At 35.5% G+C, this 14,026-nt stretch overlaps 1 protein-coding gene across 3 annotated transcripts in view; it reads left to right on the forward strand.

Annotated features, from left to right (window-relative positions):
• MYO6 (myosin VI) overlaps positions 1–14,026 on the forward strand; it is a 156,052-nt gene that overhangs the window by 130,725 nt on the left and 11,301 nt on the right. For all 3 annotated transcript variants that reach the window (XM_019804526.2, XM_034647939.1, XM_034647941.1), the window contains 6 exons: positions 680–809; positions 3,034–3,124; positions 3,892–4,042; positions 5,552–5,760; positions 6,422–6,500; positions 7,363–7,523. In XM_019804526.2, coding sequence (XP_019660085.1) covers positions 680–809; positions 3,034–3,124; positions 3,892–4,042; positions 5,552–5,760; positions 6,422–6,500; positions 7,363–7,523 — 821 coding nt within the window. The remainder of the gene's footprint in view (positions 1–679; positions 810–3,033; positions 3,125–3,891; positions 4,043–5,551; positions 5,761–6,421; positions 6,501–7,362; positions 7,524–14,026) is intronic.

Here is a 14,026-nt window from a genome sequence, read left to right on the forward strand (position 1 = left end):
GTTATGTTACCTTTAACTTAATTTTGATTATAAGAAGCCTTTGTATTGATAGGTGTGTGACATCCTCAATATATTGTAGTGAGATATTTGATAAAGGATAGAAATCATTATATAATTTGGTGGTAAGTTGTGGAAATAATGCATTTTATTTTTTAATAGCCTAGCAGCTGTTTTATTTGTATTGTCTGTGTCTTCGTAGCAATTGCTTACATCTGACTAGAACAGGGAGGGAGCTTGGGGGAGTCCGTCTTGGTGGTTCCTGATTTTATTATATAGCTGACCTTCCCTTGTCAGAAACCATATACATCTGTCTATGTGTGTGGATGAGCCAATTCAGAAACATTAGCCCTTTTATCATTCTTTTCTCAGTAAATATTTTGCCAACCATCTGTAATTGTCATTTAAGATTTTTTCTACTTTTATTATTGAATCTTCTAACTAGTAATGAGTAATGAATGCCCTCTTACCCCTCCAAAAAAGGATGCTGAAGGAAGGAAGAGAAAGGCAGTAAAATGTAGCCAGATATGTTTGAATTTGCTGAGACTTGTGTCTGTAATTGGCTTGTGATTATTTCCAGAAAGTTAGATTTTGGACTTGACTTGTAGTTATTTTGTATCTCTCTGTGTGTTTAAAACACATTTATCTTTTGATATTAATGCTAAATTATTTCATTTCCTAGTTTGCAGAATTTGATCAGATTATGAAGTCTGACCCTGATCATTTAGCAAAATTGGTTAAAAGAGTCAATCACTGGCTTATCTGCAGTCGCTGGAAGAAAGTTCAGTGGTGCTCACTCTCAGTCATCAAATGTAGGTGTTTTCTTTCACATCAAGATCTGTAATTATTTTGGAAATGAATTGGTTTGTGGAATGTCATGTAGTTGTCACAGTGGTGAGTGCTGGGCTGAAGGGACCACTTTGCTTATTCAGGCTGTGTTCCTGGTTCCATGTAACACCTCCATGTAGTGTACATGGTAAATATTTAGAAAATATTTTTTGTGTCTGTTACTTATCTTCCTATCCAGATATGTTACGGGAGAATTAATTTCATCATGTCCTAAACAAAACAAACAGAACTATGGTCTTGATTCCTCGCCCTCCCTCCACGTGACCCCCCAGTCTCTCAGATTTACGCCAGAACTTTTCTCTTTCCACCTGCATGGCGTCACCGGTTCACACACCAGAAATTTCAAGATTGTAATTGTCTCTCCTCTCTTGTCCCTGAAATCATGTCAGTGAACAAATCCTGTTGATTCCTCCTTCAAATACTGTACATTCATTCCTCTTTATTGCCAGGGTCTTAGTTGTACCCTACCATTCCCCACTCAACTTCAGCAGCTCCCAAACTGGGTTTTCTTGGCTTCCTGGGAGTTCTTTTCCCAGAGTTTCTCTCTAAACTAAAAGCCTTTTATTAAGGCTCTCCTTTTAATACAGGGCAGAGTCTGGTTTTTTCTTTTTTCTTTTTTTAAAGATTTTATTTATTTATTTCACAGAGATAGAGACAGCCAGCGAGAGAGGGAACACAAGCAGGGGGAGTGGGAGAGGAAGAAGCAGGCTCATAGCGGAAGAGCCTGATGTGGGGCTCGATCCCATAACGCCGGGATCACGCCCTGAGCCAAAGGCAGACGCTTAACCACTGTGCCACCCAGGCGCCCCTGTACAAGGCAGAGTCNCCCATAACGCCGGGATCACGCCCTGAGCCAAAGGCAGACGCTTAACCACTGTGCCACCCAGGCGCCCCTGTACAAGGCAGAGTCTTAGACTGTCTTTCCAGACCCCACGAAATGGGGTTTCAGCTTCCCTTTCTAGCCTCTTCTGCCACTGCTCTTTTAGACGCTGTTCGCTCTGACGCGCTGGACCCAGCTACTTGTGTGTCCCTGTAGGTCAAAGCAGCTGCTTCTCTCCTCCCAAAACAGGGATTCGGGGCAGAATGTTTTTGGGTTACCTGAGGGTCTGTGGCCAATATTTAATTTTATCTAATTGTATATCAGTAACTTGATTAAATTTATAATTGTCCCTCCCACCTCCCACTTGCCAGTGCTAGGCACACAAAAAAGATTAAGTAAGATACACCTTATTAATAGAAAAATAAAATNGGCCAATATTTAATTTTATCTAATTGTATATCAGTAACTTGATTAAATTTATAATTGTCCCTCCCACCTCCCCACTTGCCAGTGCTAGGCACACAAAAAAGATTAAGTAAGATACACCTTATTAATAGAAAAATAAAATCCCTTGGACTTAGCCAAAAGGAACCATGCAAAGATTATTATTGAGGTCTTTTGTTAGACAGTTGTGAATAAAGATAAAAAGAAAGCTAGAAGAAGGAAAAAAAATTAAAAGCTCTTTTTCCTATCGTTTTCCAAATAAAATATAAACACATTTGTTGCTGTAGTTCAGTGCTTTCAGCTTTATACATTGCATTACGATGGAAAACACATTATATTTAAATTATCTGTGCTACACCAGTCGTGGATTGCGTTATGCAGTGGTGAAATCAGTAACCAGACAGAATTTTTGCAGGATGTTAATAGGGAAACTCTGAAAAAAGTGTTTCAAGGTCAGATTAGTGTGGAATGTTCTGGCTAACTTAAGTTAAAAAGATTCCTTTACCGTAAGGGCTCTGAGAGACTTCACTATGTATGTTCATTGTGAATCTCCTAAAGGAGGTATAGCATATAGCTTTTCCTAAATTCATTTGACAAGTGAATCCTTTTTTCAAGACAGACCTGTTAACGTTTACTAGACCAGTATTTCCTAGGACAATTTGGGAAGCAATAGTGTGACATAATAAGGAAATAACACATTTAAAAGGTAAATCTAGCCAGACACATGATGTACTTTTTATTTTAAGAAATATAAGGAATTAAAGAAATGTTAAACTTCCTGATTTGTTATCTGGTGTAATATGTTTCATCACAATTTCATATTTCTTGAGAATTGCTTTGTGGAGAAGAGTGGTTTTTAAGAATACGATATGCCTGATTTAAACTGAATAATTTTCTGTCATTGTATTTCCTCTTACACATAGTGAAAAACAAAATAAAATATCGAGCTGAAGCCTGCATTAAAATGCAAAAAACTGTTCGAATGTGGCTTTGCAAAAGGAGACACAAACCTCGGTAAGATGAATAGTGCCTCAAGAATCCTACTGGACCTATTTACCCTGATATAAAACGGCTATAAAGTCATAATGAAGAGCCGTTTGGGTACTCTTAGAATTTTCTCCTTTCTCATGTTCTTTGTAAAAAGACGTATTAGTCTGTGATTTTATATTATATACTTGAAATTAATTAATTCATTATTTCATTACTTGCCTCATGCTGTGAAAGGATGTGAAGTAGGTTACAAAAATATAAACACTACAGAAGGTTGAAATAAATGCCTAAAAGAGCCTTTTATTCTGATTATTTTAGTATCTTGAGTTTCTTGATAAATGTCAAATTGGCATTGCTTTAAAAAAATCTCATTAATGTTTTCACCGTAATTCTCAAGATTATCTACAGGAATTCTATTGTCTCACTGTAAATTTAGTCTTTATTTTTGAGTCTTATTAACTTAGACTTTTTAATCTTAGAGTCCTGAATAACTGTTAATCCTTAAACCTTTTTGAAGAGATTAGATAACTTTTAAGTTCTTCTGTAATGTGAATTCTCAAATTTTTCGGTGTAATTATAGAAGGCTAAAATATTACTGATAGGCTTCAGTGTCATTCACACCCATACTTGATTATTTCTTTTTTACCTTCAACAGGAGATCTAGAAAAGAGAATCCTGGATAGTATAAACACAGAAGTGAAAGAAATACCCTATTTAGCAATATGTTTAGCATTTTATTAAGATGAAAAATATATGCATAGCATTAAATGGTGAATTTAAACTCTTTACAGCATTGATGGCCTGGTTAAGGTGGGCACGCTGAAAAAACGACTTGGTAAATTTAATGAAGTAGTAAGTACACTGAAAGATGGAAAACCAGAGGTCAATAAACAGGTCAAGGACCTTGAAATTTCTATTGATGCTTTAATGGCCAAAATTAAGGTATGTAATTTTAATCCAAATGGCTGACTTTTTTTTTATTATTATTTAATATGCTTTGTTATTGGTATTGTATAGAAAAAAATGTCCTTTTTAAAAAAATACAAATGTTGCACATGTTGAGTCTCAGTGATGGCAAGTGATTCTCATTCTATTGTTCTCTCCGCTCTGTGTTTGAAAATTTTTGTAACAAAAAACTAAAAAGAAGATCTTAATGCACTTTCATCTGTTGTTAGGAAAGTCCTCCTCCCCACCCAAAATAGTAACTAAAATACTATACTCTGTTAGTAAGCTTTTGTATAATCATTACTGAGACAGGAGTTATGCAAGTTATTTTAATTTGTTTCATGTTCTTTTACCTTCAGAAACTAATTTTCAAATTATCAAAGTAATGTAATATTATGGAAAATTTGGAGAAAACTGCCAAAACCTGTAAGCCCCGCCAGTGACACTCAGCTCTTACACTGTTGCATAGTCACCTTCCAGTCTTTTTTTAGATGCACATTTGTATGGTTCTCCTCACAATTTAATTTTGTGCCCTTATCGTTATGTCTTGTTTCTGTTATCACATTATCTTTATATTGGCTATATCATGTACTGCTTAACTGTTTTGAACTTAGCAATTAGTTTTCCCTCAAGTTTTTTAGGGAAAAAATAATGGGGCCTCTTTTTTTGTCTTAATTTTCATTTATTTAATTACCAGCAGGACTGAAAATGTCTTTGGTATGCTTGCTTCTTAATTATAGTACATGTTTATTCAAACCTTTTTTTGTTATATTTTAGGGTCTTAATGTTTTTCTCATCCATAAGGCAGTGCAGTTATGTGGGTTATAATACCTTAAAGCAAGCTTTTTATCATATTATCTGCAGATAATTTTTGTAGACAGTGGTAGATCTTGGAGGGAAAATGGAAAAATAAGCTCAAGAGAAGAATGAAAATGCTTTGGAGAAACTTAACTGATTTTACAAATCTGTCAGTAGCTATTTCTGTGTATGTGGTATATTCGATGAATGTCAACCCAGCCACATTTTTTTGAAGGCTAACTTAGGAAAATCATCCAATAATTTGATGTATTTAGTAATTTCTTAAATATTCCTTAGGTTCTATTTGAACATTATTATTAAAGAATTGTAAACAAAAGCAAAATTAGCAAATCATTCCTTAAAACATAATTTTCGGCTATAGTATGTTACTTCATCTACAGTATACCCTTAGATATTCGGTTACTTGATTAATAGGAAATAGATTCAAATATTTTGTCTGCAGAGATAACTTAAAAATTTTTTTGAACATTATTTAATGTATTAATAGTATAACAAAGATAATGGCTTTATTGCTTACCAACTTTCCTAGTCTTTGCTGTATATATGTATTTTTTTTATTGTAAAAGTATGTGACATTTAATTCACCATCTTAACCATGTTTACATATATAATTCAGTAGTGTTCAGTATATTCACATTGTGCAACAGAAGATAATTTTTAGTGCATGGTTATTGTTTTGTTTTTAAGTCCACTATGATGACGAGGGAACAAATACAGAGAGAATATGACGCGCTAGTTAAAAGCTCGGAGGAACTTCTCAGTGCATTGCAGAGAAAAAAACAGCAGGAAGAGGAAGCAGAAAGGCTGAGGCGTATTCAAGAAGAAATGGAAAAAGAAAGAAAAAGACGTGAAGAAGATGAACAACGTCGAAGAAAGGAAGAGGAGGAAAGGCGGATGTAAGGACTTTATACTGTTGTTTTGAATTACAGACTAACAGAATAGTGAATTCTTGGTGTTGATGCTGCTTAACGAATATTCTTATTTTTAAAAGTTATATTCTTATTTTAAAACACTAATTTTAGAATTAGTTTAAAAATAGAGAAAAGTACTTTATAATAATAACATAATGATTTTAACTATAATCTGAATTTTGGTTAGACTCTTACACCTGAGGATTTCTTAATTTTTTTTAAAGCTGTGACTTATTATTTTATAAGCAAGAAAAAAAGGCACTTCTACTTTTCTGCATTTTTAAAACTGGTAACTTTTTGGAAGGTTGCCACCATAGGGCAGACTGGAGTGTAAGAGTTGTTTAATTGGAGAAGGAGGAGAGGGAGGCACATGTGATCAGGAACTTGTGGGTAGGCTTTCCAACCAAGTTAATCTACAGATTTAAAGATTATAGAATATAATTGTGTTTGTTTTGTTTATTACAGAAGAATTACTGTCAGTAGGGGTAGATTTAGTTGTTTTCAAAGTTAGCTGATAATGTATATAGCCTGGAGGTTAATTTGAATCTACATTCTGCAACCTCTGTTTATTAATAGTTAAATTGCCTTCTGGAGGATTGCTTATTTTCTCTTAAATTTTTGAGGAGTTTTCTGTTTTTTGTTACAGGAAACTTGAGATGGAAGCAAAGAGAAAACAAGAAGAAGAAGAGAGGAAGAAAAGAGAAGATGATGAAAAACGTATTCAGGTATGTAATTAGACTAAATTTCTATCAAAATAGAATCTACAAAATTATAGAACAAAAGAAGTTGAAAACAGATTTTGATTTGCTACTTAAGCTGTCCTTGGTTTACCCCAGAGACAAAAGGCATTTTCTGAAGTGGTTATGGCAGGGACTTTGGAACTAGGGAAGTGGATTCAGATCCAGGCTCTGTCACTGATAGAAATTGTGACATTGCACGAGTCACAATGAGTGACTGTGGGCTATGTTTTTTTTTCTCTGTGGAATGGGGATAAATGATAGTTGTGAGCATTAAATGAGTTGACATATGTTTAAATAGCATTTAGAACCTGAGTGCCAAGTCCAATAAATATTAGTTTGTTGTTATTGTTATTACACTTAGGGGAAAGTCAAATGAATATTCACTTAAAACATAATTGTAATTTTATAACTTTATAGATATTAGCATCAGTAAGTTAGGATTAAGATATTCTCCCTACCCCCTATTTTTTTTAAAAGTCCATGTCTGAGAATAATTGATCTCTTATCTGAGTTTCTGTTTGTCTTGGCTTTCGTAATTCATCCTGAACGCAACCAGCCTTTGAATCCCTGGCATCTGCCGTCTAGCTGGTGATACATAGGGTTCTCCTGCAATATTTGGGATACTCCTGGTGATAGAATGGTGGAACTGTGGTTCCTCTGCCTTCTCTTGCATTCGAGAAAGAGAGGAAGCACTAATCGAAATCTAGAAGAGAATGGAGACTGGAGAAATTTCTGGTTAAACAATATATAGTCCTTAGTAAAGAACTTGTTTGGAGCAATTTTAGGTAGTATCGATCCAGTAAACAAGTGGAGAGAGCTTGTTGAGATAGCTTTCTGTGCTTGGCAGGCTGAAGTGGAGAAGCAGCTGGCCCGACAGCGGGAGGAGGAGTCCCAGCAGCAGGTGGTTCTGGAGCAGGAGCGCCGAGACCGGGAGCTGGCCCTGCGGATAGCCCAGAGTGAAGCTGAGCTCATCAGCGAAGAGGCCCAGGCTGACCTGTCGCTCCGGAGGTACTGGGCCCCTGGGTGGGGAGTGGCACCTCTGCTTTCTTTCCCTCCCTGCTTCTCATTTCAGTGGCCAGGGCCTGGGAGAAAATCATATTCTTTAGGTCCTGATCTATTTTAAGTAAAATCATTTAAAAATTATTTGTATCCATTTTTATACCCAAGTAAATGAAACGGTTGATTTCATCAAATTGTTGAACTATTGAAAAATAAAACTGGTATTTCAGTTCATGAAACATCTCATCTTCTACTCTGAAATTATCAAGGAGTATTCTATAAAAAGTGAACATCTAGTTTCTAAATACCTGCCATTAAATACTGGCACAGAAATCGGTGAATATATCATTATCCAGTTCAATATAATATATTTGAGGTTGGGATTTATTATTTTCCTAATGCAAATTTTTAAAAAATATCATACACCCTAACACTTGGAATGAGGGAAAATTTTACACATACGCACATCGTGTTTCACAATAGATTTCTCTTTCCAAGAAGCAAGGTTTATCGTATTGAAATGTTTTGGCTCCCCAGGTTTCCAAATTATCTCTAAATACTGAATTTTACTGGAGTGTGGAGAAGAATGGATGTGCTTGTTAAAAGTTGCAGGAAGGTCTTAATATATAACAGATTGATTTTTTTTTTAAATTTAGAATGTAGAAACATTCATTATTTCGATTATTTATTTGTAAAAACAGCAAAACTAGTTTGTGGGGTTCCTTTGTTCGTAGGTATATATGTTGTATATATAAAACACCTAGATTTATGTAACCATGCTTTTCAGAATGTCAGAGCACTGTTTATAACAAAATATAATTAAAGTGTAACCACTAGGTGTTGCTATTTCCTCGTGAAAGGAAAAACTTGGTTGCAATGGCAAGGCGGTGATGAGATTTTATTTATCTAAAACAAAGGGATGGAGAAGAGAACGTTAAGTTGCCGTCATGCTTTTTCTAGAAGGTGATTACATTGGGGAGTTCTGGGGTCTGAACTGTATATGAAAGTATATTATATTTAAAGAGCCTGAATAGGCCTATCTATCAAATACAAAGTATTAGAATAATTATTAAGCTCTTGGGTTTGAGTCCAGTATTTGAGCTCTTTGATAAACATTTCACTGTAATTAAAAAAATATTTTCTCCGGGCTGTGGCTCTTGTAAGTGCAGACTGTGCTCAGCTGCTCTTCTCTTCCTTCCGCCTGTGTTACGCTGGAACGGCTGGGCGCCTTCGAGTGAGACTGAGCGGTGGCTGGGCCAGTTTCCCAAGTGACCCAGGCTCTTAGAGCTGCTCTCCCTAATGTGGGTGAGGAAGCATTGCAGTTGACCCAAGGTGGCTTCATTATGGCTGAAGTTCATTTCTAAGGAACTCATTATTGGTGTTCGTGGCCAACCAAGCTTTACGTTTAAGCATTTGAAATACTAAACTATATCCACTGCCATTCCATATGATCATGTATAAGATACTGGCTCATATGTGGACTCCTTCCCATCTTCAGAAAGGTGCACCTCTTCCAAGGGTGAGTGGTCTCTCAGAGAAAGAGTGGATCATTGAGTACCTTTAACACGAACCACAAGTTACCTGTGATTGAAGTTAAGCAGAATTAACTATGTAATGGTACCACTACTAAGTCATTAGGAGATATTCAAGCAGTTATGACTTGAATGGCAAAAGAGTTAGTTTTAGTTTTCCTGTAAGACAGCTCCTGGGTTGTTGTCACCTCCTCTGTGAAATGCCCCTTTAAGTTTTTGGCAGCCCTTTCCAGGAAAGCGTTCTCTGACCCTCATGTCCTCATGAGTTCCTATCCTTCAGAACCTCCTGGTTATTTTACACTTTGTACTACAAGCATTAGCAGTTCATTACGGATGCTGTTCTACACATATATTCCATGTTTGACCATTTCATTTTATTCCACGGGCTACAAATAATGTTTTTGAACGTTTATTTTACCTTTGTTAGCACTGAATTCTTTCTGACAAATTTACGAGTAAGAACGCTCTCAAGTAATACTGTTCTTAATATATAGCATGAAAATGTCATTCTTGGGGTCTGTGATGCATTAAAAAATATATGTAAATGGATTCTGCGGCATTAAACAATTTCCAAGTTACTTTTCCAGCTCGGATTCCCGTCCAGTAACTTCTAAGTAAGAATTGTTTTCCACATATATTTTTAAAATATGATCTCAACTAATTACACATATGATCCTTGATGCAAAATGATTTCACATTACCTAAAATTATGAAATAATATTCAGATTCTGTTAAAAACAAGCACACTTCCTAGTGTATGCATTTTCTAATCTAAATGTAATAAATTTGCTCTTTAATTTTCATTGAATGCCTTTAATTTATGTTCTTCTCATAATTTTTAAGGAAGATTTTAAACATTAAACTTTAGAGTGATATCATAGATTAAATAAAGATAATGGAATTTTTTTTTTAAGTCAGTGAGTAAAGTCACTGAAACAAATTTGGCACAATCCAGTTTTTCATGATTCAGGATTACTTAATGACATGAACTAAAATATATTATTTTTCACAGAATCGACGGAGCAAGACCCAAAATGACACCGTATGTCATTTCTCTTTTCAAAATTTGGTTTAGTCATATAACCTTTTTTTTTTTCTTTAACAGGTTGTGATTATTTTTTAGGAGAAATAGTTTCCTTATTGAAGTAAATTTTTGTGGTTTTGTATAAACTTTATATACTGTATATATGAAATTGTGGAATATATATAAAATCTGAATATTAACACTTGAGGACCCCAACTATAACCTTTATAATGATGGTTCTCAACTTTGTCAGAACCTAATACCAATGAAAATTGTTTTATAAGTCATGTAACCTGCATAGGTAATTCTCTCCAAACATTACATATAACAGAGAAATGAAAGGGCAGTAATTTATAATAAAACAGTACTTATTTTAATATGAAAGTACTTTCTCACAACTACAGGAAAACATAATCAAATACTCAGATATTTTTATTCATGCATTAGAATCACCATAAATGTGACAGCTACAAATGCAAATCGATATAAGAATGTTATATGGGTCGATTGAATGCCATGAAATTGTGAACAGTACTTTATAAAGTTCTAAACAGAGTTGAGTACAATCTCCTCTCCCTACAATAGTTGTAGTCCTGGACAAACTCTGCCAAAAGTTATTAAATATTAACATTTAATAATTAAAAATTATTAAATTTTAACATTTAATAATTAAAAATTATTAAATTAAATTTAAAATAAAAATATTAAAGCATGCCACAAAAAAGGCTCTTTACATGTAAAAGTTTGTTTACATGTAGAGCTGTATGTATGTGGATAAGTGTGTTTCACCTCTATCTGGTGGACATGTTAATGTCACATGGAACCCGGAGCAGTTGTTCCATGTGGCAGCCCTGACCCCTCAGCTCTTCAGATGCCGGCAACGCGCTCTCGCCACAGCATTGTTACCATAGGGCACCAAAATTTTTGAAAACATCTCTGGGTGCTCTTTCCCTGCATTAGAATAGTAGCTTTATAGTTACCATTTGAGCTTGGATTAAATCAGCCCTGCAACCAGTCCGCCTAAGGTGAAATTGTATTTGCATGTAGTTTTCGAAAGTTAGAAGGAAAAAAGTACCTGAGTGCAGGAACCATTTCTGTCTAGTCTGTTTGATGCAGCTCCTAGAGCAGTAACATAGGGTCTGGTGAGATACTGAGTGAGCAGAGATTGCCTTCCAGGGCAGTGTTGGGGCATATGGGGAAATCTCCGTATGATCAGCAGACCACGTAGTAAAGAGCTTAGAAAGGACATGAATTCCCTTTAAAATCTGCTGTGGGAAAAAGAATGGAGGAAGGTTTAAGAGAAAGAGATGGTAGAAAAACAGATGCTCTTAGATACTAAGAAACCTTGAGGTAGGGTGATAATGTAGGGGACACCTGGGTGGCTCAGTCGGTTAAGTGTCCAACTCTTGGTCTCAGTTCAGGTCATGATCTCAGGGTCCTGGGATCAGATCCAGTCCCAAGTTGGGCTTTGTGCTCAGTGGGGAGTCTGCTTGAGACTCTCCCTCTCCCTCTGCCCCTCTGCCCCTCTGCCCACTCATGCACACACACACACTCCCTCTCTCCCTCAAATAAGTAAATCTCAAAAAAACAAAGAAAAGAAAAAAAGACCTCGAGGTAGGGTGATAATAGAATTAAAAATATTTATCAAAATCATGCCAAGTTTGAAAGTTAGAAAATTCTGACTAAGTGGAGATTGATAAATGTATAGCTCAGTAGATAATTTTAAGCATATTGTGTTTTTTACTTTTCATTTATTATCATTGATCATCAGTTTTGAAAGATTACTTTTTCTCTGATCGTGCATGCTTGGATAGACTTCTGTCAGCCCCTAATCTTAGCCAGTGTTCGTTACAAGAAAGGAGAATTACAGGAATCCTTTGCTCCTTTATCATCAGGGTCCCAGCTCCTGACAGACATCCAGGAAACTGCACCCTAAGGCAAACATACCCATTCTCTTTTCTTACGATTTTTACTGATTTGTAAGAGGTTACCAGAGTCTGATGAATAGAATGAGCCATGAGAAAATGATTAATTATGAAGGAAGAAAGAAAGAACAGGAAAATAAAATAATGAAATTAATGAATTGTTGATGAACATGAAACATCCATCCCATTTCACAGAGTAAAACAAATACTGAGAAAAGTTACATTCCCCTGAGTAATAAAAGTAAGTTTTGCCTTTGGGAAATATTTATCCTTCGGAAGTCAGAACACTTCTGATTTAATTTAACATGTACTTGATGCATTTGAGTTCTTTCTTTCTTTTTTTTTTTTTGAAAGCATGCTTTGCTTTAGAATTTTTTAAGATTTTATTTATTTATTTGACAGAGACAGCCAGCGAGAGAGGGAACACAAGCAGGGGGAGTGGGAGAGGAAGAAGCCAGTCTCCTAGTGGAGAAGCCTGATGTGGGGCTCGATCCCAGAACGCCGGGATCACGCCCTGAGCCGAAGGCAGACGCTTAACAACTGCGCCACCCAAGCGCCCCTGATTTAGAATTTTTGAGTTTGAATATATTTTGACTCTTACTTAAACTCTGACACTATAAAATAGATTAGGCAATAATGCTGTCTAATTAATATTTACTAAGCAACCCCAGTGCAAAAATCCTTCTATAGAATCTATATCCTGCCAAATTTCCAGTATGTGTTTAGAACGTGCTGATTATATTCCATACATAAAAAAATACCACAGAAGCATGGCTCTCATGAGATTTTATCCAAAATTTCCTACTGCAAAAATGGAGTTCAAGCAATCTTAACTGTATTTAAGCAAAAATTTGCTGTATTTATGGTTATATACCATGTTGAAAAGTATATTATCATAGACTTTAACAAAGTAAAATGATAGCGAATGGTTAATAAATCAACAGTCCTATTGAAAAGATATATTTTTAATTATACTTTTAGACCTTTTAGGTAACTTACGTAGTTGTCTTTTATATGACTATGCTGTGTTGTCATTTTTCTTATAGGGAACAAATGGAGAAAGAAATGTCAGAATTTCTGAGTAGGTTAGTGCAGTGGAATTTGGGGAAATAAGTGTCACCTTAAAATCATGTTTTTAAATCACTGTTCATTATTTGGACCAGAACCTGTTCTATGAATAGTCTGTTCTTTCCATGTAAATTTTCTGTACAAGAAATGTCACTTCACTCTTATACCGCTGTGACAGAAAAAGATGAACAGTGTTCTAAATTGGTGCTCCTCAGTGGGGAGACCCCTGGCATTTTGGATGGCACTGTACCTTGTTGGTAGTGTCGCCATGTTTGTCACTGGCCCTCAGCAGCTCAGTCTCAGTAGGGGAACCTTTCCTCTCAAACAAAATAAATGTTTTGAAACTCTGTGGAGGTGGTGTTGCCCCCTCCCCCTGCCGCCCGCACCCCACGCCGGCTGGGAACCTCTGTGCCTAGTTCCTAGTTGGAAGTAGAGAAAGTGGGGCTTTGGGGGCCTCCCCCCCATAGCACATGGTTTAAAAACCACTGATGTAAAAATTGAGCCACCAGAGAAAATGACTTCCCAGCAGGATCTGGTCCTTTACGAGTGACTACGAATCAGTAACATTTTAACTGTCAATTTCAAAGTTAGAGTTAATTGAAAGTCTTAAAATTAATATATTTTTTGAAAATCAGAAGTCAGTTTTTCTACTACCTCGTGTATCTTTTACATGATTGCCTTTATAACAAACCTAGATAATCAGTAAATTGCACCTTTATTTTACTATTTTAATAATTCCAGAGATGGGGAAAAGCATTTAAATGCATTTCATTTGTGTTATTTAGGATGCTGAAGATGTTTTTTAGCAGATGTATTTTGTTTGATGTAATATGAGTGAGAAGTTAGTGATATTAAACCACATTTTAAGCAATAGTAATTTGAATTCAATGTTATTTTTTTAAAGTATCAAAATACACTTTATGTATGTTGGCACTTCATGTATGTTCTGACAATCTATAAAAC

This window comes from Ailuropoda melanoleuca, chromosome 19 (assembly GCF_002007445.2).
Source record: "Ailuropoda melanoleuca isolate Jingjing chromosome 19, ASM200744v2, whole genome shotgun sequence".
NCBI classification, from domain to species: domain Eukaryota; kingdom Metazoa; phylum Chordata; class Mammalia; order Carnivora; family Ursidae; genus Ailuropoda; species Ailuropoda melanoleuca.